Source organism: Pyrus communis, chromosome 9, assembly GCF_041283825.1.
Source record: "Pyrus communis isolate YQ-2024b chromosome 9, ASM4128382v1, whole genome shotgun sequence".
In the NCBI taxonomy this organism is placed as follows: domain Eukaryota; kingdom Viridiplantae; phylum Streptophyta; class Magnoliopsida; order Rosales; family Rosaceae; genus Pyrus; species Pyrus communis.
In genome coordinates this window covers 3,643,083-3,669,731 of record NC_142573.1, presented here as the reverse complement: position 1 = coordinate 3,669,731, position 26,649 = coordinate 3,643,083, and the positions used below count along the sequence as shown (strand labels likewise).

Here is a 26,649-nt window from a genome sequence, read left to right as displayed (position 1 = left end):
GGTAATAATTTTCACACTCAATTTCTCTTACCTCATTTTCTCATTATTTTTGTTACTTATTCAGTCCAACGACTAAAAGTGCAGAATAAAGAAAGATGAGTGCGAAAATCACTTCAATAAATTCATTTGATCATTTACGAATTGAGACTCTAATTGTTGATAAAGCCACATGCAATAAGTGCGCCGGTTTTTTTTTAAGTTGGCTGGATCAAATTCAAAGATCATTAGCTGCCAATTTTAAGTTGTTGAAACAATTGTTAATTATGTTAGTTTTGCGTAATTTTTTGGGGTACCTAGAAACACTAAATATCAACGTTTTTGAAGCTGTTGGATTAAGACATTGAATTTGATCAACGGTCAATTGTGCAGTACACTCAATGCATGCATGTATCAAGTAGGAACAGTAATTTTGCCTTCAAATTCTCATCAACACCAGGTTCGAAAGATGTGTGAACTATGATCAATCACAGATCAAGACTTGACGACCATGATGAGAGATTGACGGGACTAGATCAGAAGGTATGAGTGATTTTGGATTCACGGTAAGTAGAAAGAACAGAAAGGAACAGAAAGTACGAGTGATTTTTATTTTATTTTTATACTACTGCTTAATTTGCCTGAAATGAATCAGATCGACTTCACTTTCTATGTTTTCGTAACTTCATTTGTCTTGGCCAATCCTCTTTTCTTGATTGTTATGCGCCAACTGCATGGAACAGTGCTACTCCTGTGCCTCCTGTAACAGTACTGGTCCATCATATCTATGTAAAACAAATTAAGCAGGGAGGCAACACATAAAGCTTTTGCAGTTCTAACTACTTGTACTGCTCATCAACTCCTGACGAAGGACTTGTTATACTAAATCTGCTTAACAAAATTCATTCGCAATCATGTATATCTTTTTACGGTCTCGACAAAAAAAAAAAAAAATTCATATTTTTACGACAAAAATCTATAATGCATTGGTGAGTACTATACGTTAAGGCATTGAACGATTGGATTTTGACAATTTCAATCTAACTGTTCAAACACTGGTGCACTCATAAACAAGTTGTTGTAGAAATGGAAATGGCTTCTAACCGTTCAAACATTTGTGTATCGATCCAGTACACCAGTGTGATGTAGAAAGGGAAATGACTTCATTTTTCTTCCTTTACACACACTGTTTATTTGTCTCATTGGATTCTCTTTTATTTATTAATTCAATGTGCACAAGGAGAAATTTGGTGTATGAAAATAACTTCATATGCAGATAAGTTTTTGATAGTTTCTTATGATGTAAACAGCTGGGTTCAAGGACACATGAAATGCATGCCCTAGCTAGAGATATCATATTCTCTTAACACCAGATTCAAATTAACTGCTCTAGTTCAACATATAGGTAATAATTCCAACACAAAACACTCATAACCCTATATAACTAGCAAAATTGTCAATCCAGCACCAGATTTCTTGCAAGTAAATATATATATATATATATATATATATATATATATATATATAATTATGTTGTCTTGTGTATGTGATGTTGACACTAGCTACTGCTCTCGTAATCACACTCTAGGTCGTACAATTAAAGCCTGCAGACTCTCTTCTTACTTACTTTACCTCCCTCTCGATCAGAAGCCTATTCAACTGGTAATAATATACACTACTACATTTACTCGATCCTGTCATGTTTGCAGTCCTGCCTGATGTCTAGCAGAAATTAAAAAGAAAACAAGCTTAGACATTTCAGGTCGCTCCTTCTACAATCTCTCGATCTCTCTCTCTTTCTCTAGGGTTTTAAATCTTTCTTTACAGTTTTTTTTTTTTTTTTTTTTTTTTTTGGTAAATAATCTTTGTTTACAGTTGCTAGCTTAGTTAGAGAGAGAACAATTAATGATAGTTTGCAGAGAACAATCTCGCGAAGTTGTATATATCTGAAATAAGGCCATCCCCACGCATACATAAAGAGATAATGCCATGGCGCACAATTCCATTGGCATTTAGTTATACAAAACTAATTTGACTCTAACAACATAGCATACACCGAATCTAACTGACATTCAGTCGAATATGAATAATGAACACAATGTGGCTTCACACCATTACCAATGCTCCACTCGAATTTATGCTCGAAAACTCTCTTTCTTATTACTTTAATTTCAAATGCAAATGTCAAATAATATAAACCAAAATAAGTAGGAAATCAAATCATATATAGCATCTTTAATCTGAAATGAACATTAATAAGAAGACTGACTAAACCCCGTAAAGTAAGATGTGTTCTTGTACCTTTGCCTGCGCTCCCTAGCTATACCTAGCTCCCATTTAAGAAATACCAATCTGAGCCATTAAAGCAAGCTTGTTAGCCTTTCATGAGTCTTTGAATTACAAGCATCAGTACGCATCATCGATGCAGAGGCCCCTGATCGTTATTTGGCTGATGACCACTTCCAGTGTTGTTTGAAGAATGCACAAGCTTAGTCACCATACTCAAATGGGGTGCTCTCAGAGTTTGGCTACTAGGGTATAGAGCTGGTGTAGATAGAGAATTGGGCAATAGGTTTTGTGAAGTACTAGTACTACTACTTGAGTTGAGCAATTGCAAATGGTTGAATTGTCTTGGATCTATCTCTCCTGTAGCCGCCGCGTTATGCGAAGGAAAATAAGATTGTGTCGTTGATAAAGACAATGTGGATGGCAACGAGAGGACATTAAGGAAATTGTGGAGATCTGTAGTTTGGGATTGGAATCCATGGCTTCCTAATTGAGATAGTGGAAAACTTGAAGTCTGATGAGGATGATCCCAATTTTGATAATCATAAGGCATATTCGTAGAACTATTCAGGAGACCTGGAAAGAACGGAGGGTTGGTAGTACTACCTCTGGTTAAGAATGTGTTTGATGAATTACCATCAATATTATTGCCTGCTTGTTTTTGATCATCTGATATTCCAAGATTATCTTTCCGTTTTCCTTCCTCCTCCTCATTTCTTGTGTCTCTTGCAATTTCTTTCGACTTCGCTCGCCAAAGAGCATCCAAATTAGTAGGCCAAACATTTGATCTATCTATTCCACTGCTAGGGCCTTCTCCTCTATGATTATGAGATAATTGGGGATGAGCATTGGTTTGATCATCATGAGATGAAGTGAGCACTAATGATGGATGATTTAAACCAAAAGTCCCGGGTGGTGGCATTGGCAGCGGAGGAAGTTCATCGATTTCATGCTTAGCGGCATCAAGCAACCAATCGACAACCTTGCTAGGCTGGTTAAGACCAAGCTTTTCTTGAAGATCATACAATTGGATTGCAGTGGGTACTGATAGCCTCACCCGCCGATCTCGAAGCCCTCTTATGGTGCAAACCTTGCTATGCCTGTCCTTTCCTCCAAAAGCTCGGGACACACGTACAATCCTTGGATCCTTCAACCTTGGCCATGGAGTTGATGAACGAGATAAATTAGGGTTTGATGAGATTTTATTAGCTGGTTCATCACGACTTGCACTGCCAGCTCCTGCTTCTTTTAAATCTGCTTCACTAACGAGACTCTTAATCATCTTCTGGACTCTCTCGTCATTGGTTCATCATTTCAGCTCAAAACGCAGATTTCTATTCTCTTTGCAATGATAACTTCACTTCACGAATTAATCATGATATGCTTCTCTTCTTCATGTGCTTTCTCTTTTTATCATAATCTGGTACACCATCAATCATGAAAGAAATGAATTATAAAAAAAATAAAAATTATAAAAAAGTGTTTCCTACTAATTAAGCTAGCTAATATCTATGACATATATGTGATGATCCACAAAATTAAAAACGAAACTAATATATATACAGCTTTCATGAATTGTTTCATGACCGAAATTGAAAAGGAGCTCAAAAGAAGAAGCGATTCACAAGCTGTAGAAATGTTTAGTTAAGGAAGTCCAAGTTCACTTGTCTCGCGTATATTTATTAATGGAATTAAAGCAAAGCAACAAATATAAAGCTAGGTATGTGATGCTAATTATTTTATAATTATGAAGTATTCTAGGGTTACCCAACCAACATATTACTTGAAATTGACCCAACTTACATGAAAGTAAACATTTTCTGCTTCTTGTTTTGCAGACAGTTTTCGGTGCTTGGTGAGTTGAATACACAGTATTACACAGAATGGCAAAGAAAGGTATGTGGTTGTGATTTTCTCAACTTGAAATTGGCTTTGTGAGTTTAGTAGAGAACTACTAAAATCAACCAAACAGCCGTCTGTACTTTTGAAGATTAAATTATTCTGCAAGTATGTGGAGAATATGAGAATAAAACTTGCTGAAGAAGAAGTAGAGAGAACCGTTTGAGAGGAAAAAGTAAGGCGCCGGAATTCCACCGACCATGCCCAAGGAAAGCTAAAGCAGTGGTACATACAATGCCACGTGGCACTCTCACCATCAGCTCAAACGAATGTGGGTGTAGCTATGGTAGCTAGTCGATATCTCATCATTTCCTCATCACGCATGCATAAGGTTAAATAATCATTAATTGTGACAAAATAGGAGTTAATTAACTATGATTTAGGAGTTAACTGAAGATGAATTTCAGACTTTTATTTCACACGGTATGTTCTAAGTACGATACTTTATGATATTAAATCACATGATGATGACTATGAGAAGGCTGAATGTCTTTATAAGTCTTCTTGATCCCTGAAAAAGTGGGTTGTGGTTAGTGCCGTAGCCATGATTTTGAAAAATGGGGTCATTATATCAACCAAAAAAACTTCATTAGCCATTCATTGAGCACTTACGAAGCACTATCAATTCCTGTCAACATATGTCGAAAGTTTATGCTAACGTATATCACAACTACTATTATTAGTAAATGCTTGTCTAGAGTTGATGCATGATACTGTGGAGTAATGTTGAAGATTGCCTAGGCTTTTCAACTAAGGTATTTAATTGAGCACATGATCGCACACAAGAAGAGAGAAAAACTAAAGAATTTCATCGAGCACATGATTGCACAATAGAGTCGCACACATGAAGTAGAAGGGGGAGATTGTAATTTAGTTTGCCGTAGGTGTTTATAAGGGTCAAATATAATACACAAACAAATATACATGGAGTTTTCAAAATTGTTGGGGTCAAGGACAACTAATGACCCTATGCTAGCTCTACCACTGATTTCGTGATGAAGCCACCAACTGATCTCTCTTTTTTTTTAAAGAAGAAAACAAGGATTTTTTTTTTTTTTTTTTATCCAAAGAAAACTAGGATTTAAGAGGGCTATTAAACTTAAAATCTCTACCTAGCTGCTCAAATCACATTATATATGATACGCCTTGTAGGCAACATAATTGATTTATACTTGGTGATAAGTTGAAGCTGCTAATAATTATGTATATGCATGAAATACAAAAGTAGGAAATTTCACTTGGGGGACCACATGGATGCATGTTGCACATTCGAAAGTGGTGAGTGTTGCTTTATCGACAATTAACGAAAGATTTTAGATATATCACTTTCATATGCACGCCTAAAGTACCAAAAAAGATGAACATGTTCATGCGGACAAAGTAGCTGAAGTTTTCCTCCCATATCCAAATACTCAAGATGGGTGGTAATGATTCGATGGCCGGCATATATATGTTGTGTTGTGTAAGTACACTTCAAATATATGAATCCAATTAACCAATCATTGGAATTGACATGCCTAACAAAATATATTTCTCACAGTTTACTCTCTAATTGCATCACGCAGTTGAACTATCCCCTCTTTGTTTTTATGCCTCTTTTTAATGTATTTTTCTTATTTCTTATTTTGTACATGAAGAGTAAAGTTTATGTCCTCAATCGTCTATCTAGGTGGAATGCTTTTTCTAATTCAATAAAATATCAAGGTTTCTTGAAAAAGAAAAGCATCACACGCTTGAACTATAGGGGAGGACAAAGAGAAGAAAATAGATGGACAAGTGACGTGGTGTAATATGTAAAGGAAAATCAAGCAACACCTTGTAACATAATATGAAAAATAAAGATGGCAAAATTCCAGAAAATATCCTCAAATTTAAAATCTTTTAAACCTAATGACAGAATTTGACTCAAAATAATCATGTGTTACTGAGAAAATGTGAGTTTGGCTCATCTCGCTCTTTTTATTTTATTCAAGAAACGAAATCTGAAAATAGTTTTTGCTGTTAGTGAACTGGCCTATCAAGCTGCTCCTCAATCATTAGCCAACTGTTCTATGTCAACAAGCAGATTACATATGAAGATTAAGTTTGGATTAGAAAGATGTATATATCCACATGTATCATGGGCTACAAAAATTTGTGGTATATATACTCTGAGCATTAGCATGTGTATGATAGGTACTTCGGACAATGAGAGGTTACCTAATAGTTGAGGGACCAATACATGCATGCCTTTTCTTTTGAATGACCGAATAGTGAGTTCGAATAGGACCACACGACTTTTTATTGCAGAGAGATATGCACGAAGTAATTTATGACTTGCTGACCTAGCAGCTGACAACCTAGCTACCCAGCCGTAACGAAATTGCATTGCTCTTTTCAACAAAATGAAGTTATTAAGCCATTGGAAGTAATAATACCAAAAAAATAAAAAAAAATAAAAAGCCATTGGAAATAATGATCTTCTCGATGAACTACAGAGACGTATGCAAGGTTCTTTCTCAATTGTTAATTTTTAGTCCTTAAACGTCAAATGTTAGTGCTTGAACCTCCAGAATGATTAGGTCTTTTCTGTTTGAAGAGGTAATCGTGATCAAAACTCCAAAACCCTAATTGCAATATGGCACCGGATCCAAAAACCCTAATTTTAATTATCCCAGAAGTTAACTGAGAACACTAACAAGAAACTTCAAAAGCCCCCTAAACTTTGAAATCCCTAATTACGTACTTCAGAATTCTCAGCGGAAGAGTTTTCTGTTGGTATTCAGTTAGAGCTGCACTGCATACATAGTTATTTCACATATGACATATACAGGGAGCGAGTAACACTGCAGCCTGCGTATGTGTTTGAGAGTGGAGAAAATTAAACAGAGAGAGGCCCTTCACTGCTTCTTTTGCAGGGGGAAGAAAGAGACAGGACAGAAAGACCTTTAGGGTTTTCGTCTCTGTGTGCAAAGAGCTCTAAAACAAGCAGTACTGGTGGGCATCTCAAGATCGGGCACAGTACGTACAGAGCTATATGTTCATAAACTGACCATGAAGGGCGTTGGCCCCAATAAATGGTCCCTGGATTCCAGACACAAACCTTCTGCCACCTCTTGAGTCATCACGCTCAACCTTCTGAATCTACCCGCAATATGTTATTCGTTCCAATTTTTTTTTTTTCCCCGACCAGCATGTCTCTTGAACGTTTTGAATGTTAATCTAGAAGAAAAGATTGTTCACTTTTAACAAAAAATCACATTTTTACCTTTCCCTAATACTATTTACTACACTTTTATTTGTCATTTTTCATTAAAACTAAAAAAACATTTAAACTTTTCGTTAGTTTTCCTATTAAAAAAGCCACAGAAACCAGCCATCGCCGACCATCACATGTCGCTGGCCTAGACAAGGGTGGAGCCATAAATTTTTTTATGGATGGACTAGCTAAAAATTTACCCTAAAATTAAATGTGTTATAAAAGGATTAAAGTTTGAGAGATAACCTTTTAAGTGGTGGGTGCAAGGTAGATGTAAAATGCCACACTAAAATTATAGCACAGGCAGATAACAAATAAAAGGGCAGAGGAGTAGATGATGTTACTGATATTTTTCTCTAGTTTTCTTTCTTCTTCTTATTTTCTTGTAACTTACAAACATGCGGAGTGCTCTATTTATAGAGCGTCTCCAAACTGATGCAGTTAATGCATCCTGAAATTTAAAACGTATCATCTGACATTACAATTCAATTTCCAATTTCACTTTGCATGGGCATTGAAAACTTTGCCCATGCAGAAGACTTTTGCTTTGTGGGCATTCATTGCCATCAGACATTAGACTTTTCAACACTCCCCCTTGGATGCCCACATATCAACATGAGTTGCCTCGTTAAAACCTTGCTTGGAAAAACCCAGTGGGAAAAAACCATAGCGAAGGAAAAAGAGTACAACTTTTCCTGGATCGTTGATATAGTGTCAAGTATGCTTATGTTGCCTCGTTAAAACCTTGATAGGAAAAACCCAGTGGGAAAAATCCTAATCGAAGGAAAAAGAGTACAACAAGCATGTATCATGGATACTCCCCCTGATATGTATCTCCCCCTGATTCCGCATTTTCCAAATTTAGCTGTTTGGTAAGTCGACGTAATCCGATGCCTTGCACTAACTTCTGAAATGTGCACTTTGGTAGAGATTTGGTGAACAAGTCTGCCAGATTTTCATTTGAACGGATTTGTCTGACTTCAATAACTTTAGCCTTCTGAAGCTCATGTGCACTGAAAAACTTTGGAGATATGTGTTTAGTCTTATCGCCCTTGATGAATCCTTCCTTCATTTGGGCAACACAGGCTGCATTATCTTCATGGATGACAGTTGGATTGTCTGTCTTCAAAGTTAGACCACATGAATTCCGAATATGATGGATCATTGATCTTAACCAAAAACATTCACGACTTGCTTCATGTAAAGCAAGTATTTCTGAATGATTTGAAGATGTAGCAACTAATGTTTGCTTGGTTGAGCGCCATGAGATTGCTGTATCTCCATTCTTAAACACATATCCAGTTTGTGAGCGGGCTTTATGCGGATCAGAGAGGAAACCAGCATCTGCATATCCAACAAGGATCTGGTCATCTGTGGAGTTCTTTGAGTAGAAGAGACCCATGTCTGTTGTCCCACGAAGGTATCGCAATACATCTTTGATACCCTTCCAATGGCGAATTGTTGGAGCAGAGCTATACCTTGCTAACAAATTAACTGAAAAGGCTATATCTGGTCTAGTACATTGTGCTAAATACAACAAAGCACCTATTGCACTCAGATATGGTACTTCTGGACCAAGGACCAGCTCATCATCTTCTTTTGGACGAAATGGATCTTTCTTAATGTCCAAAGAACGAATGACCATTGGCGTGCTTAGTGGATAAGCCTTGTCCATACCAAATCGCTTCAGAATTTTTTCAATGTAAGCTGATTGGTGGACCAAAATTCCACTAGCGCAATGCTCGATCTGCAGGCCGAGACAATATTTTGTTTTTCCAAGGTCTTTCATTTCAAATTCGCTTTTCAGATATTCAGCAGTTTTATTGAGCTCTTCAGGAGTCCCAACTAGATTCATATCATCAACATATACTGCCACTATAGCGAATCCAGAATTGGATTTCTTAATGAACACACAAGGGCAAATAACATTGTTGATATACCCTTCTTTGATCAAATACTCACTGAGACGATTATACCACATTCGTCCAGATTGCTTCAGACCATACAATGATCGCCTTAATTTGATCGAGAGCATACCTCGTGGTTTATTACTTGTTTCAGGCAACTTAAGTCCTTCTGGGACTTTCATATAGATGTCAGTATCTAATTCTCCATATAGATACGCAGTGATGACATCCATAAGTCGCATGTCAAGTCTTTCTGAAACCACTAAACTTATTAAGTAACGAAACGTAATTGCGTCCATTACAGGAGAGTATGTCTCCTCATAATCAATTCCAGGTCTTTGAGAAAAACCTTGTGCAACGAGTCGTGCTTTGTATCTTGCGATCTCGTTTTTCTCATTGCGTTTCCTTGTGAATACCCATTTGTAACCCACGGGGTTTACACTAGGCGGGGTTTGGACTACTGGTCCAAAAACATTCCGCTTTTCCAAGGAATTTAATTCTGCCTGAATTGCATCTTTCCACTTAGGCCAATCATGTCTCTGTTTGCATTCATCAACAGAACGGGGCTCAATATCATCACTTAAGATGATTTCAGTGGCTACTGCAAATGCAAACATATCATCGATGATTATTTCATTTCGATCCCACAATTCATTTGTACATGCATAATTTATGGAGATTTCTTTACTTTCATGTACTTCTGTCTCTTCAGGGACAGATGTCTCATCAAGGACATTTTCTTTTTCTGGAAGTCCAGAATGATGAATTGTGGATGTATCATTCATTTTCTCTTCCTGAATGATTTCATTTGGATTCAGTTGTGCCCTCGACTTTCTCTTTCGAGGAGCTGAATCTTTTGAACCTTGGGGTCTACCACGCTTCAGGCGTGCACCAGATGAATCATTTGCTGCCACTTTATTTTGTCCAACAGGGACATCAATTCTTGCAGGTGCATTTGCAGCTGGTATATGTGATTTTGTCACTTTCATAGCATCATTAAATGCATCTGGCATTTGATTGGCAATTCTTTGAAGATGAACGATCCTTCTCACTTCATTTTCACATTGAATGTTGCGAGGATCAAAATGAGACAAGGTGGGAACAACCCATGTCAGCTCTTTCCGTTCTTCTGGAACGGTCTTTTCTCCCCCTAACAACGGGAAAATTGTCTCATCAAAATGACAATCAGCAAAACGAGCTGTAAACATATCACCTGTCAAGGGTTCCAAATATCTAATGATAGATGGTGAATCAAAACCCAAGTAAATTCCCAGTCTACGCTGAGGTCCCATTTTAGTGCGTTGCAGCGGTGCAATAGGCACATAAACAGCATAACCAAAAACTCGTAAATGGGAAATGTTTGGCTGATGTCCAAACACGAGTTGTACTGAAGAGTATTGATGGTTGGCTATAGGTCTCAATCGAACCAATGATGCAGCATGTAAGATGGCATGTCCCCACGCAGAGACTGGCAATTTGGTTTTCATAAGCAGAGTGCGAGCTATTAACTGAAGCCGCTTGATCAATGCTTCTGCTAAACCATTTTGAGTATGGACATGAGGAACAGGGTGTTCAACATCAATGCCCAATGTCATGCAATAATCATCAAAGGTTTGAGACGTAAATTCACCAGCATTATCAAGTCGGATAGACTTAATGGGATAATCTGGGAACTGTGCTCGTAACTTAATTATTTGAGCAAGAAGTTTCGCAAAGGCTACATTCCGAGTAGACAAGAGACAAACATGTGACCATCGGGTAGATGCATCAACCAAAACCATAAAATATCGAAATGGTCCACATGATGGTTGAATAGGCCCACAAATATCCCCTTGAATTCTTTGCAGAAATGATGGGGATTCAGCATCAACCTTTAGTTGAGATGGTCTAATTACCAATTTCCCTTGAGAACAAGCTTTGCAAGGGTTATCATTTAAGGCAGCAATGTGTCTGCTCACTAATGGATGTCCATTAGAGTTGGTAATGATCCTACGCATCATGGTAGATCCTGGATGACCCAGACGGTCATGCCAAAGCATGTAAACCTTTGAATCAATGAACTTCTGGTTCATGACAGTATGTGATTCAATTGTCTTTATGTATGTATAATATAATCCACTCGACATACCATGCAACTTCTCCAATATACGCTTCTGGGTATCATTGGAGGTAATGCATAGATACTCCACATTTTCTGCACTTTTTGTTTCAATGTGGTATCCATTTAGACGTATGTCTTTGAAACTCAACAAATTTCGAGTAGATCGAGTAGCATACAATGCATTATGTATGGACAATATTGTTCCATTTGGTAACATAATCTGGGCTTTCCCTGAACCTTGAATTACATCTGAAGGTCCTGATATTGTTGTTACCCCTACTCTTGTAGGTATTAAGCTTGAGAAATACTTTCGATCACGAAGTATTGTATGTGTGGTTGCACTGTCTGCAAGACAAATATCTCCGCCATTTCTCATGTTTTGAGAATAACCACAATTTTTATCCATGCTCTCTGAGTAAGAGAAAAGCAAGTTATAACAAGAAAATTTACATGCCACTTTTATTGAATCTGAAAATACTACAAGTTCAGCATAATAAAAGTACATTAATGATTCAATCGGACCGATATACTTCATTTCTCCTTTCCACAATATAGTCTGAAACATCTAGATGAGTTGTGTTCAACTGCCCTGATAAGTCGAACACTGGATCAGGTATATCCATTGGTCTAGCCTGGTCGAGAAAGTTGGTCTCGACACCCTTCTCCTTGAGGGAGGCTTGATACAGATCCACTAGATGTTTTGGGGTACGACAAGTACGCGCCCAATGCCCATTGCCACCACACCTATGGCAGGCTCCTTCAGAGTTTCTAGGAGCATGGTTCATATGAGCTTTGCCTTTGTGGCGATTCACATTTTTGAAGCTCGGGCCTGAATTATGCCTCGGAACCTGGTTGTGAAACTGAACTCCATGGTTCTTGCCTTTCCTATTCCATCGACCTCATTTGTGGCCACGTCCTCGTTTATGATTATCACCACCAGAGGATGTGGCATTCACTTCGAGGGAAGCAGCATTCACTTCTGGGAATGGTGCAGATCCAGTAGGTCGGGAATGATGGTTTTTCATCAGGAGCTCATCATTTTGTTCAGCTACTAAGAGCACAGATATCAGCTGGTTGTACTCAGTGTAGCCTTGCGCTCTATACTGCTGCTGCAGGAGCACATTGGAGGCATGAAATGTGCTGAGAGTCTTTTCCAGCATATGCTCCTTAGTAATAATATCCCCACAGAGCTTCATCTGAGAGGTAATTCTGAACAATGCAGAATTGTATTCTGCCACTGACTTGAAGTCTTGGATCCTCAGATGAGTCCACTCATAGCGGGCCCTTGGAAGAATCACCGTTGTCTGGTGATTGTATCTGTTTCTCAAGGCATTCCAGAGAGCTAACGGATCTTCAACCGTTAAGTACTCGCTCTTTAGCGCCTCATCAAGATGGCGGCGAATGAAAATCATGGCCTTTGCCCGATCTTGAGAGGATGAGTTGCTCTCTTCCCTGATGGTATCTCCAAGATTCCCTGCTTCCAAATGGATCTTGGTATCCAATACCCAGGTCAGGTAATTATTCCCGGTAATATCCAAGGCAGCAAATTCAAGCTTCGCCAAGTTCGCCATTTTCTTTTCTGAAAGAAAATGAGATGTGTAAGAACTTGCAATAATATGTATTCCTGGAGGAATATGATGTTAGAACTTCTGGTTCTTACAAATTTTTCATTTTGATCTTCAGGCCAAAATGATAAGCACTCGAAACTTCTGGCTCGAGATTTTCAGGGTGAATGAGAAGGGCGATCGTACCGCACCATTTTCATTGAAATAATGTAATATAGAATGGGCGATTATTCCGCACCACTCAAGTAACAGGAAAATTAAATATGCAGAGCAGCGTGGGCGATTATACCGCACCACATAAAATTGCAATGAAATTAAACAGCAGGTAAATTCAAATATGCAGGGTAGGGTGTGCGATTATACCGCTCCACCTAAAAATTGCAGTAAAATTAAATCTGCAGTCCAAGATAGGCGATGATACCGCACCGTCTTGGATCGCAGTAAGAATAAATTTGCAGTTCAAGATGGGCGATTGTACCGCACCATCTTGGATTGCAGTAGAATTAACATAAATAGATACTGGGTTAGTAATCAATCTCTACACCAAACAAGTAATCAAAGATGTATGTAACCGTTAGTTGGAGGACTATGAGCAGGCACGGAGCAAACAATTCGTCGCGAGGGTACACGGCGCAGTTAAGGCAGAGGAAGAAGATGAACAGTAAAAACCTTAAAGGAAACATTTTTTTTTTCTTTCTTTCGTTCGTTCGGCAAAGAGAGATGAGAGAATAATTATATATAGAGACTCGTGCTGATAACGTGTTATAAAAGGATTAAAGTTTGAGAGATAACCTTTTAAGTGGTGGGTGCAAGGTAGATGTAAAATGCCACACTAAAATTATAGCACAGACAGATAACAAATAAAAGGGCAGATGAGTAGATGATGTTACTGATATTTTTCTCTAGTTTTCTTTCTTCTTCTTATTTTCTTGTAACTTACAAACATGCGGAGTGCTCTATTTATAGAGCGTCTCCAAACTGATGCAGTTAATGCATCCTGAAATTTAAAACGTATCATCTGACATTACAATTCAATTTCCAATTTCACTTTGCATGGGCATTGAAAACTTTGCCCATGCAGAAGACTTTTGCTTTGTGGGCATTCATTGCCATCAGACATTAGACTTTTCAACAAAATGATATTTTTTTGCTAAATATGTATTGTAAGCAAAAGTTTAAGTCTTACTTTTGTATTTTGTATAATTTAAAATTTACTTAGCCTGAACTCAATAGTTTTGCAATTGCAAATTGCAAAAATTACAATAAATCATCCAAATTCACATATATTATGATGTAAACACAAGAAGATGGAAACTTGATATATGGACTATCTCAATTACAACCACACAACTAGCACAAAACCAAACAACAAAAGTAGAAGTAGCAAAAAATAATTGATTGAAAATGATATAAGGCCCACTAAATCAAAGCAGAATAATCTTGAACAAAATGACATCACAATTTCCATGGCAACTTTATATTTTAATTATGCTAAATACTCACTGAGCTAGTTTCATTAAAAAATAATTCTTCTTGCATTTTTTTTTGTTTGTTTATTATATTAGGCTGTACGCAAAGTACATGCACATTGTCACAAACTCTCCCTGGTTTAAAGCCCACCGTAACCTTGGTGTGGCTCCGCCAGTGGGCCTAGATCGCAGACAACTGATCCTAAATATATTAGTATGACATTTTTTGGGCTATATCAATTCTATCAGAGTCTACATTATTACAAACGTGAGAGAATAGCTTTTAGTCTCGATGCTTTGAAAACTGAAATTCTTATTTAACACCATGGATAAACTAATATATATCAATTTTGAATTATTAATCCAATTTTTTTTTTTTTAAATCCTATTGCGAGTACTAGAAATATAAGAACTTATTATCGGGTGGTGTGATGGCACGACATTGTGACAGAAGGTCGCAAGACATAAAAGTTTGGGTTAGTGTTGGTCTCAAAATCCGTCTCGGCCGCACAACCGAGAATTTCGGGATCTCTTAGTCTTTCTAGTTTGTGTTGTTGGCATGTCAACTCGTAGCCTAAGGCTAAGGGAATAAAAGAGAAGAAACATTGGTGATTTTAGTTGCGCTTGATTAGACTTCTTTCAATACTATTGACGACCAAGGAAGGAACATGTCTCGATCAAGCGTTCTCCGCACCTTGGGTGCAAGGTCTTTGAATAAGCGTTATTCGTGAAAGTAGAGTGGTATGAATTTAATTAGTGATTGATGTGGTGAGATGAGATGTATGAAAGGGCGAATCACATCAACCCAAACAAACTGGTCGAATGGATCAAATTGATATGTAACCAAATTACAATACTCCTATTGCAATAAAATAAAATAAAATCAAGAAAGTAAATTTGCGATGAAATAAGTTTGAGAGAAAATTAAAATTACTCTATAAATTGGAGAAAAAACGAACGAGAAATACAGGTAAAAGCACGCAAGGTGTACATAAAATAAAAAATGAGTTTGTGTTTGGTCGGGGACCTCTAACAATGACCTAAAAAGTCCCCTTTATACTAATTGAGAGCATCCATTCTTGATGTCTTCCCCTTGGTTGCCTCCCCTTGGTTGCCTCTTGAGCCTTGAAAATTCTTAATCAAGTTCCTCATTGAATGTCATGGTTGACTCACTTCAAGATGAAGATCATGCCAAATACGGCTCCAAACAGTTAGGATTAGCTCCAGGGTTGAGTGGATTAACTTGTCGTTTGGAAGGTCTCATTTTGAATGGGCTGTTGCCAAATGGCTTTGATCACATGACAACACCAAACCGGAATGGTCTATAGACAAATGAATCTCCATGCACAGAAAAAACGAAAAAACAAGAAGCTGAAGTTATTAATTTCTACAGTAAAATTCACTAGATCATATGATCAATTTCTTTTCTGGTGCTATACGGGTATGGGGCGGTTTGTGTTGAAGAGATCAAACCAAAATTCTTTTCTGGGTAAATATTAATTTTTTTTTAGGATACCATTAGAAACAAAGTTGAGCTAGCTAGTTATTCCTCAACCATTGGATATAAGAATTTCATAAACAACAACTATTTGATGAAATTTAATTAAAATTAGAATATATGAACCTATTGGAAATATGAAAATTAGTCCAAATTCTTTAAACACATGAATTGTCGCTTAATTCGTCAAAGTGAGATTCGCACTCTAAGCACTCACTTCACGAGCGGGGTCATTTAAGGCTTTAAGCATAACATATAAACAATACGTATTAAATGATGAGATAAACTGTGAGATAATTATTACAATCAACACGTATGTTAAATTGGTGTGATACTATGAAGAAAGTTGAAGTTGTAGGCAATATTATTTTTCTTAATATATTAATTTTTAAAGGCGAGTTTGAACCATATTATTGCTAGCCCACCCTCTCCCCTTAGTGTACATAATATCGTTTGTTCAAAAAATATATATATTAATTTTCTCATGTTTTGTGTAGCGTAATTAAGAAGATAATTGCACTTCAAAAAAATTTGTTGACAATATCTTAAATTTGCCTTATTTTTAGAGAATTGTTATTGTCTTACAAGGAGTGCACAATTAGATTTATGAAGTGACAATAATAGTTCCTTATATCTATTATACTACAAGTTTAAGATTTATGAAGTGACAATAATAGTTCCTTAATTCATGACTTCGTATCAATGAATTACAAATTTCTTAATTTCGGTTAGTTTCTCCTTTATCTGCTCATGTGAACGTCACGAGCCCCATATAATATTTGACACGTAGATAAATTTAAAAATAAAAAAATAAAAATGGACATTCTTTATTAAAGAAAATCATGTTAAACAATTTAATTAATTAATTAAAAACACTTTAATAAGAAAGAACTGCCGCTACGGCCACCAAAGTAACCAAAGCTCTCCTTCTTGTTACCGATCAAGGGCGTGCCATTAGGGCCGGTGAAGTTGACGGCCTTGACATTTCCGTCCTTGCCAAATTAGATGAGTAACTGTAAAGTTGCAATTAGCATTCGGATATATCCAGCTGCATTTAAAAAAGTCTTGAATAAAAGTAATAACATCCAAACCAACAATATTCCAACATAACTAATAGGAAAAGCCAGAAAAGCCGTCAGGTTTCATAGCACTAGAAGAATCGATAAAGAAACATCAATTCTAATTTCATCAGCTGAAGGTAAATAAGAAAGAGAAATTGTTTTTTCCTTCACTAACCATAGGTGGAATTACACCACAACATCTTTAACTCCACTCATACTGAGAGAGGAATTATATAATATAAAAGTTCATCTAAAGCGCCTTCAGTTTTTCAAAAGCAATTCCAAACAAGTGCAATAACTTTTAGGCAGTTGGTTAGCTAAAAGCAAAAATTTAGCTAGTAGTGGAGATGCTCTTAGGATATCAACCTTGCCATAAATATTTTTTACTGAAACTTCATGACTTTTTCAAGAGTGATGTTCTTTACACGCCCATTTTTACTTCTCACACACCTCTCAAATTGCGGTTGTCGAATTGAAAAAGATTAATAACAAAAAAATTAATTTTGAAAAAAAAAAAATTAATTAGGTTGTGTAAAAGGTAAAATGAATGTGTGAATAACACTATTTTTTTATTTTTTTTTCATTTTATGATTGATCTCGTTTGACTTTTGTACACCTCACCATTTTAGCATTAATGCGTTTACATATCAGGTTTTTTTTTTAAAATAAAAAATTGGATTTGAGCATACGTTAGTTTGAATATGGCCTAATTTTTGGGATTTTATTCTCATAAACATTTCTACTCACGCGGGTATTCCTAGTAGTTTCATTTGAAAAAAGTTGCGTGCTTGGTTTGGCATCTCTTTGGTCTGCTGCCATGAAAAATGGAATATGATTCTCTTTTCTTCTATTCACATTCTCTGTCATTTTTTTTTTAAATAAATTTGATCATAAAGTTTGTCCCACTCTAGCATTGCTATTGTGAGAAGAGAATTCACATTCTTTGTCATTCCCTTCTCTGACACTTGGTTTTTTGTTTTATTTTTTTTATAAAAAAGTTAGTATAAAATATTAACGTGACTTAATTAGTCAATTATAACCATTCAAGTACGAGAGAAAAAAAAAGAGATGAGAGAGAAATTAGGAGGGAAGATCCTCCTCCATAAAGAACAATGAACTCATAACGAAAACATTTACCACATTAGAAACAACACCAATAAAAGAGTTAAAAAACAGGAGGTAGATTGTCTGCCCTCCTCTTTGGATGCTCTTCCCATCCTTTTTTATTTTGTGCGGTTAAGGTTAAGTCACGTCAATATTTTATATTGATTATATTATAGAGATAATAAGATAAAAAATAATAGAAATATAAAATGTTGACGTGACTTAACCGTGATCACACAAATAGAAGAAGATGAGAAAGGCACCCGAATAGAAGGGCATACAATCTGCCTCCTCCTAAAAACCAACATAAATAGATCAACACAGAAATAACATGCATGTAATATCACTGTCACATCGACATATATGGCTATACTAGGCGATGTGCATGTGATACTAGCTTCTAACATCTACCACCCCAAAATATGATCGCAGATCGATGCATCCTTCTGATCTCTAGAAACTAGTGGTTGCGGCACAGTTTCTAAATCTTTTATTTATTTCCTCGACAGCCTCTAAAACTCTTATCAGCTACATCTTATCATTTCAGTTAAACGACACATGTCGCCACCCTAAAAACTGATCACAAGTTGACGAGGTTTGCACACCCTAAACTCTTCTCCGATGTCACACCCAAACTCTGTGAAAGTTGTTGAGGTCTGCAAGGTTGCTCCACAACCACGCTCACTAGCTGACTCAGCCACACCACCACCTGAGTCCCTTCCTCTAACCTTCTTTGACTTGTTCTGGCTAAGATTTTCACCCGTCCAACGCCATTTCTTCTATGAAATCAACCATAATTCTTCCAACACTTACTTCTCCGATTCAGTACTAATCCCAAAACTCAGAGCCTCATTCTCTATCGCCCTCCGACACTTTCTACCTCTAGCCGGAAACGTCATATGGCCCCAAAACTTCCCTAAACCTATTCTTAGTTATGTCTAAGGCGACACCGTTTCGCTCACGATAGCTGATTTCTGCCATCTAGTTTCAAGCAACAACTTCAACATCAAAGCCGAAGAATACCACCCTCTTACACCCCATCTTGCCGTGTCTCACGAACGAGCCACCGCCGTGGCATTCCAAGTCACCATATTTCCTAACCGTGGCTTTTGTATTGGAACATCTATGCACCATGCAATCCTAGACGGCTTGACTTCAACCATGTTTGTAAAATTATGGGCTCACATATGCAAACACGAAAATTCCAATTTGATACCTGACCAGCTCAAACCATTATACGACAGAAGCGTCGTCCAAGACACCGCCGGGCTCGAACCAATTTTCTTGAACCAATTGCTAAACATGGATTCAGACCGGCCCTTCAATAGATGCTTGATGTTCGTCGATCATTTTAAAGCTCCAGCAGAAGACACAATTCGAGGAGCGTTTGTATTCACTCGGGAAAAAATAGAAGCACTAATTAAGGCAATCGGTGAAAGAGAAGAGACAACAACATGGTCATCAATCCGTTCAAAAATTGTCTACGTTTTGTGTCACATGTGCGTATGTATGGATTTGCTTAATCAAGGCAAAAAAAAATACAAATCGATCATAAAGCTGCAGTTCTGATGGCCTTTACTGTGGACTGTAGGTCGCGTTTAGACCCTTCTATACCCGCCACTTATTTTGGCAACTGCTTATCATGCAGCGTAGCAGTTGCCGAAACAAAAGTGGTTTTAGGAGAAGATGGTCTGATTGTGGCAGTCAATGCAATTAGTGAAGCTATAAAACGTTTGGACACGGACGGAGTTTTGGGTGGATTAGAGAATTTGCTTCCTTTACTGTACTCAACGAGTATAGATCATGAGAGTTTACTCTCTATTGCTGGATCGCCTCGATTTGGAATTTATGGGACTGACTTTGGATGGGGAAGACCAAAGAAGGTAGAGGTCGTTTCTATAGAAAAGACTGGAGCGATGTCTCTCTCAGAATCCAAGTCTGGTGGTGGAGGCATTGAGGTTGGGCTGGTTTTGAAAAAACATCATATGGAAGCCTTTTATAATCTGTTTGCTAAAGGTCTAGCAGACATCTGAAGCTATGTTATTGTCATTGCCTTATGTAATAAGGTATGCAACTTCTAAAATCATAGTTGTTACATTGTTTTAGTATGTGTCCCGTTCAGGCTAGCTACTGTTGAAAATTTTAATTTTAACCGAAATAGTGTCATTTGGAGAATTTTTAAGGTATTTCGGATTATAAATATTGTAGTTACTTTTACCACAGTGATAAAAATGTGTTGAGTCCTTACATGACGGTGTGGGTTCGTGTTGAAAATAAGTCTTACATTGATGGGAGGAGGGACCTTGCATGGGCTTATATGAGGTTGGGCTACTCTCCATATTGCCAATTGGTTTTATGGTGGAACCCCAATTTTCTTTATGGTATCAGAGCATGTCGTCCCACCTGTGAAGCCAAACAACCATATGTGCTCCACGTCACCATGTCGTGTTGTCCACATGTTAGGTTAGAAAATTCGCCACACGTGAGAGAGCGTGTTGATAATGAGTCTCACATTGATGGGAGGAGAGATTTTGCATGGGTTTATAAGAGGTTGGGATACTTCCCATATTGCTACTTGGTTTTATGATGGAACTCCAACTTTCTTTAATTTAAACTCTGTTGGTGGCTAATCTAACATATAATCTAACAAAATCTATCGTTTGACAAAAAAAAAAAAGGTTCACAACTATTTTGATGAAGTAGTTATTGTCATTTCAAATTCATTTATAAATGAAACATATTTATGATGTATGTATGAATTTGACTGTTATAAAGTTTAGATATAGTTTGAATGAATTCGGATACTCTTTGTGAGGATTCTGGGAATTTGTGAATCGTGTTCGTTCGTTGTACATCGTGTGGTTAGAAAACATGTTAAATATTTTTATTTAAAATTAAATACAAACAGTATTTGACAAAAACTAACCGTAAGATATATGATGACTGAACACGATTTACGAATTTCTAAAATCTTCACCAAAAGAATCCGAAGAGGATCCTGTTGGAGTTTGAATTTGACTTTTTTTTTTTATATAAAATTTAGATATAGCTAGATCTAGGGAATTTTATAATGCCACTAGTTAGCAGCCCAGCTTTATAAATGGGAGGAGGATTATCTCCCCTCCTAATTTCTCTTCCATTTTCTCCCTTTCTACTTAAATGGTTACGGTTAAGCCACATCAACATCTTATATTGATTTTTTTATAAAGACAATAAGACAAAAAGCAAAATGTAAGAGGAAGGGAGAGAAGAGGATGAGAATAGGAGGGGAGGTAACTTACTCCTTATAAATGAAACCCATGATGTACTTTTGATCGAATTCTGACCACATTTCTATTCTTTGCTCTTGAATGGGTGCCCACATTTATATATTTTTTATTTTGTGTAAATTGTCGATTTTTTTCCTCGGAACTTTCACTTAGATTTCGACTTTTCCCCCAAACTTTTTAATTTTTTTGGCCGATTTCCTGTCTGCTGTTAGTTTTTCATCTATTCCCTTCACATTTCTGTTAAATGAAAACATTTGCACAACATGTGAGGGTGATACGGACGCTTTGTTCTTTACTCACTCAAAATCCAAGGGTCGAAGCATTTTAACTCTATTCATAGATCATCCACTCAAGATAGAAATAAATGGGTTGTTCCACATGGAATTTTAACGATTCGAACTATGTAATTTGTAAGTCTTGATTCATAGATCTTCCCTCTAACACTTCAATTTGATTTAAACCCATTTGCCTATTTAATTGTTACGATGAAATTTCAATATTTTTTACAACATAGTGTTCGCAAATTTATTTTTTTTTTAACCCAATTAGATGCCTCAAATATTTTCAATTTAGTTAATATTTTACAAGAATGATTTGTGAGTTGTAACTTAAAAAGTAGATGATTTGAATTGTTAAAATTCAATATGTGTTGGCCCCCACAACTACTCCCTTTTTCATTTTTTTTAAAAGAATTTGACATTCATTCCCTTAAAAGCTGTATGTGTAGAACTGTAGATGCATAGTCATTGCATTCCGCACTTGCGCTTCTTTCCATCTCCAATATATGGTGCAGGTAAAACCCATCTCCACTGACATTTAAACTTTAAATTATTGGTGTATTTATCCGACGTGGGACTCGCCCATCGTCAACACGTTCACATGTGAAAGTTGTGTAACAGGCATACGTCCTTGCCTAGTTCATGAGCAAAAGAAGGAGATGAAATAAAAATGGATAATGCTTTTCACACATTCATTTTTATTTTTTACATATTTTTGTTAATTTTTTTACTATTGATTTTCTTCAATTCATTCAATTTGACAGTCGAAAATTAAGAACAATATATAAGAAATAAAAACAGGGGTGTGAACATCACTACCCAATAAAAAGGGGCCAAAATCCTTGGTGGTTCTTTTAGTGGACTGTCGCCATTGCTTGGGACATTTCTTTAGCGTGGACGTCACTGACGAGTTACAGAAAGAAATGGATTGTACGGGAGAGGTTGGGTTGGCTGTGGGGCTGTAAATGCGATTGGTGAAGATATTGACGATTCAACCTCTAAAATGAAAAGAACAATTGAAAGAGTTAATGCTTTTTACGTATAATATATACACATACATTACGAAGATTTGAGTTTAGTCTACTTGGCTAGAACGGTATGTTTTATTAATGGAAATTTTAGTTAATATTCGGTTGTAAATAAAAACTAATTAGATTACCCTTTTTTGTTGTATATTTTCAGATTAGTTAGAATTTGTTATTAGTTGATTAGGGTGAGTTCAAGAGTGTGTTGAGCCTTTATTTTATATATATATATATATATATATATATATATATATATATTCACATGTAATCTTATTTATAAGTCAATGAAATCATACTTTCGTCTCTGTCAAAGGACACTATCCTATCGACACGCTTTCATCTTCTCTCTCGTCACTAAATTCGAATTCCCTTTCTCATATTTATAACGACAACGATTTAATTGAATGACACAACTAATTTTTCCCCGATTGATTGTCAGCGGTGTTGTATTATTTTATTCTGTTTCCACCTGGCTCTGCACTAAAGCTTCTTCCATTTCTCCAATGGCAGAACCAAGCTCAATCAAAGCAGCTGAGGTTTGCAAGGTAGCCCCAAAACTCCCCTAAACCTATTCTTAGTTATGTCCAAGGCGACACCGTTTCGCTCACGATAGCTGAGTCTGATGCTGATTTCTGCCATCTAGTTTCAAGCAACAACTTCAACATCAAAGCCGAAGAATACCACCCTCTTACACCCCAGCTTGCCGTGTCTCACGAACGAGCCGCCGCCATATGTCCTAACCGTGGCTTTTGTATTGGAACATCTATGCACCATGTAATCCTAGACGGCTCGACTTCAACCATGTTTGTAAAATTATGGGCTCACATATGCAAACACGAAAATTCCAATTTGTTACCTGACCAGCTCAAACCATTATACGACAGAAGCGTCGTCCAAGACACCGCCGGGCTCGAACCAATTTTCTTGAACCAATTGCTAAACATGGATTCAGACCGGCCCTTCAATAGAAGCTTGATGTTCTTCGATCATTTTAAAGCTCCAGCAGAAGACACAATTCGAGGAACGTTTGTATTCACTCGGGAAAAAATAGAAGCACTAAGGCAATCGGTGAAAGAGAAGAAACAACAACAACATGGTCATCAATCGGTTCAATATTTGTCCACGTTTTGTGTCACATGTGCGTATGTATGGATTTGCTTAATCAAGGCAAAAGAAATACAAGGCGATCATAAGGCTGCAGTTCTGATGGCCTTTACTGTGGACTGTAGGTCGCGTTTAGACCCATCTATACCCACCACTTATTTCGGCAACTGCTTATCATTCAGCGGAGCCGTTGCTGAAACAAAGATGGTCTGACTGTGGCAGTCAATGCAATTAGTGAAGCTATAAAACGTTTGGACACGGACGGAGTTTTGGGTGGATTAGAGAATTTGCTTCCTTTACTATACTCAACGAGTATAGATCATGAGAGTTTACTCTCTATTGCTGGATCGCCTCGATTTGGAATTTATGGGACTGACTTTGGATGGGGAAGACCAAAGAAGGTAGAGGTCGTTTCTATAGAAAAGACTGGAGCGATGTCTCTCTCAGAATCCGAGGATGGTGGTGGAGGCGTTGAGGTTGGGCTGGTTTTGAAAAAACAACATATGGAAACCTTTTCTAATCTGTTTGCTAATGGTCTTGCAAACATCTGAAGCCATGTTATTGTCATTGCCTTATATAAAAAGGTATGCAACTTCTAAAATCATAGTTGTTACATTGTTTTAATGTGTTCTATTCAGGCTAGCTACTGTTGAAAAGTTTAATTTTAACGAAAATGGTGTCGTTTGAAGATTTTTTTAGGGTATTTCAAGTATGGGATACTGTAGTTATTTTAACCATTAAAATTTTTGTTTACAAAGTACTGAAAAAAAAAATTAAAATTGAAATGATTAAAAGCTAGGAGTATATGGGTAGTATAGAAGGGAACTTTAATAAAAAACTCTCAGTACTGTTTATTTTAACGAAAAACTACATTTTTAAACTAAAAAGTCAATCATGGTACTATTCATTTTACCATTTATTTTGTCCTTATTATTAAAAGTTTTTAACTTTTTTTTCATTAGTTTTCCTTATTTTTTATGAACAACAGTGACTTTTCGATTAAAAGCGAAATGGTACAATGCTTGCTTTTTTATTTGGAAAGGGATCCTCTCCGGATCCTTTCCATCAAATCCACATAATCAATGAATTTGAGTCCTGGAAATTTGATCCAATGGCAGGAACTTTTTTAAAAGTTATAATAACTTTAACCGTTGGATCAAATTTTAAATATATGAATTAATTGATTGGGTAAATTTAATTGATTTGATGAATTTAGTAGAAATGAACCGGAAATGATCCATTTCCCATTCGAAGGTATGCAATTCTATCTTTCTTTAAGAAAAGACGTAAAGCTATCACTTCAGTTTCTATTTAGGGTAAATTACACTTTCATACCTCAGGTTTGGGGTCTATTTCAATTCCTTACAACATCTTCAAAACATTTCACTTTCATACCTTAAGTACTATTTTATTTCAAAATAATACCTTCGTTACATTTTTCATCCATTGATCCGTTAAATGCTGACGTGGCTGCCACATATATGCCACGTGGCTGCCATATGGCAAAAATAATAATAATAATAATAATTTTTTAAATAAACCTAAATATTCTAAATATTATAAATAAATAAAATAAAATAAAATAAAAAAACCCCTTCAGTTCGTCTTCCCCCCCTCCATCTTCCCCTCGCTTCTCCCCTATCTTCATCTTTTTCCTCCAACCCCTTACCTGCAACCCAAAGAAAAAAAAAAAAAAAACTGAAACCTTATCCCCCTCATCCTCCTCTCTTCTCCCCGCAACCCCCAAACCTATCTCCCCATCTTCATCTTCTTCCCTGCAACCCAGGAAAAAAAAAAAAAAAAAAAACCCCTTCAGTTCGTCTTCCCCCCCTCTTCCCATCTTTTCTCCCCCATCTTCATCTTCTTCCCCTGACCCCCTACCCCCTACCTCCAACCTCATTTTTTCTCCCCACAACCCCCAAACCCATCTCCCCATCTTCATCTTCTTCCTTGCAACCTAGAAAAAAATAAAAAATAAAAAATAAATAAACCCTTCAGTTCGTCTCCCCCCCCTAAAAAAAATCTTACCTTATCTTCTCCCCTATCTTCATCTTCTTCCCCCAACCCCCAACCCTTACCTGCAACCCAGAAAAAAAAAACCTAGATCCTGTCTCGCCATCGCCGTGTTCATGGAATGGGTGTGGATTTAAGAAGTGGGGGGGGGGGGGGGGGGGGGGGGTGGGAGTGTGTAGAGAAGGGAAGAGGGTTGGTGTGAAGGTGGGTGCGGAGGGAGGGAAGGTCGCTGGTTAGGGGGGTGCGAGAGAAGGGACGCCCTGTCGGGACTCAGGAGCTATACGGATATTGCGGAGACGGCAAGGAAGGTCGGGTTCGAGATGGTGAAGTAGAAAGATCTGGCCAAGCCGCTGGCGCAACCATGGTGGAATTGATTGAAGATGGGAAGGATCGCATATTGGCGCAACCACATTCTAGTGACGATGCTCGTCGCCGTCGGAACTGCACCGAAAGGAACCGTGGATGTGCACGAGATGCTGTTCAAAACCGCCAACTTTTTGACCAGGGATAGGGTCACGCGGGTGTTGGGGGGGGTTATTGGGTTTCTAGGTTTTGGTTTGGGGGGTTGATGGGGTGTTTATTTCAGTTATTTATTTTTTTCTTTCTTATTTTATTTAGAAGATTTAGGTTTTTAAAAAAATTAAAAAATTATTTTTTTGCCATATGGCTAAGATTTGGCAGCCACGTGACATATATGTGGCAGCCACGTTAGCATTTAACGGATCAATGGATGGAAAATGTAACGGAGATATTATTTTGAAATAAAATAGTACTTAAGGTATGAAAGTGAAATGATTTGAAGATATTGTAAAGAATTGAAATAAACCTCAAACCTGAGGTATGAAAGTGTAATTTA

At 37.0% G+C, this 26,649-nt stretch overlaps 1 protein-coding gene and 3 pseudogenes across 2 annotated transcripts; 2 read left to right on the top strand and 2 right to left on the bottom strand.

The window, feature by feature from the left end:
- Window positions 1-307: 307 nt before the first annotated feature.
- On the bottom strand, window positions 308-4,437 carry LOC137740031 (uncharacterized). Of its 2 annotated transcripts, XR_015966822.1 has the most exons (3): window positions 4,066-4,385; window positions 2,278-3,682; window positions 308-736 (listed from the first exon to the last, which is right to left on the bottom strand). XR_015966822.1 is itself a non-coding variant. In XM_068479819.2 (2 exons), exon 2 carries the CDS (start codon window positions 3,542-3,544, stop codon window positions 2,393-2,395), a length of 1,152 nt encoding a protein of 383 aa, XP_068335920.2. In that variant the 5' UTR covers window positions 3,545-3,682; window positions 4,066-4,437; the 3' UTR covers window positions 2,111-2,392. The 2 variants fall into 2 exon arrangements, 1 of the variants encoding a protein (XP_068335920.2); XM_068479819.2 differs by lacking the exon at window positions 308-736 and having other exon boundaries at window positions 2,111-3,682; window positions 4,066-4,437.
- A 7,401-nt stretch (window positions 4,438-11,838) lies between these two features.
- Window positions 11,839-13,652, bottom strand: LOC148694057 (uncharacterized; annotated as a pseudogene).
- A 4,995-nt stretch (window positions 13,653-18,647) lies between these two features.
- Window positions 18,648-20,137, top strand: LOC137739380 (phenolic glucoside malonyltransferase 1 pseudogene; annotated as a pseudogene).
- Window positions 20,138-22,157: 2,020 nt separating this feature from the next.
- LOC137738714 (phenolic glucoside malonyltransferase 1 pseudogene) lies at window positions 22,158-24,470 on the top strand (annotated as a pseudogene).
- Window positions 24,471-26,649: the final 2,179 nt, after the last annotated feature.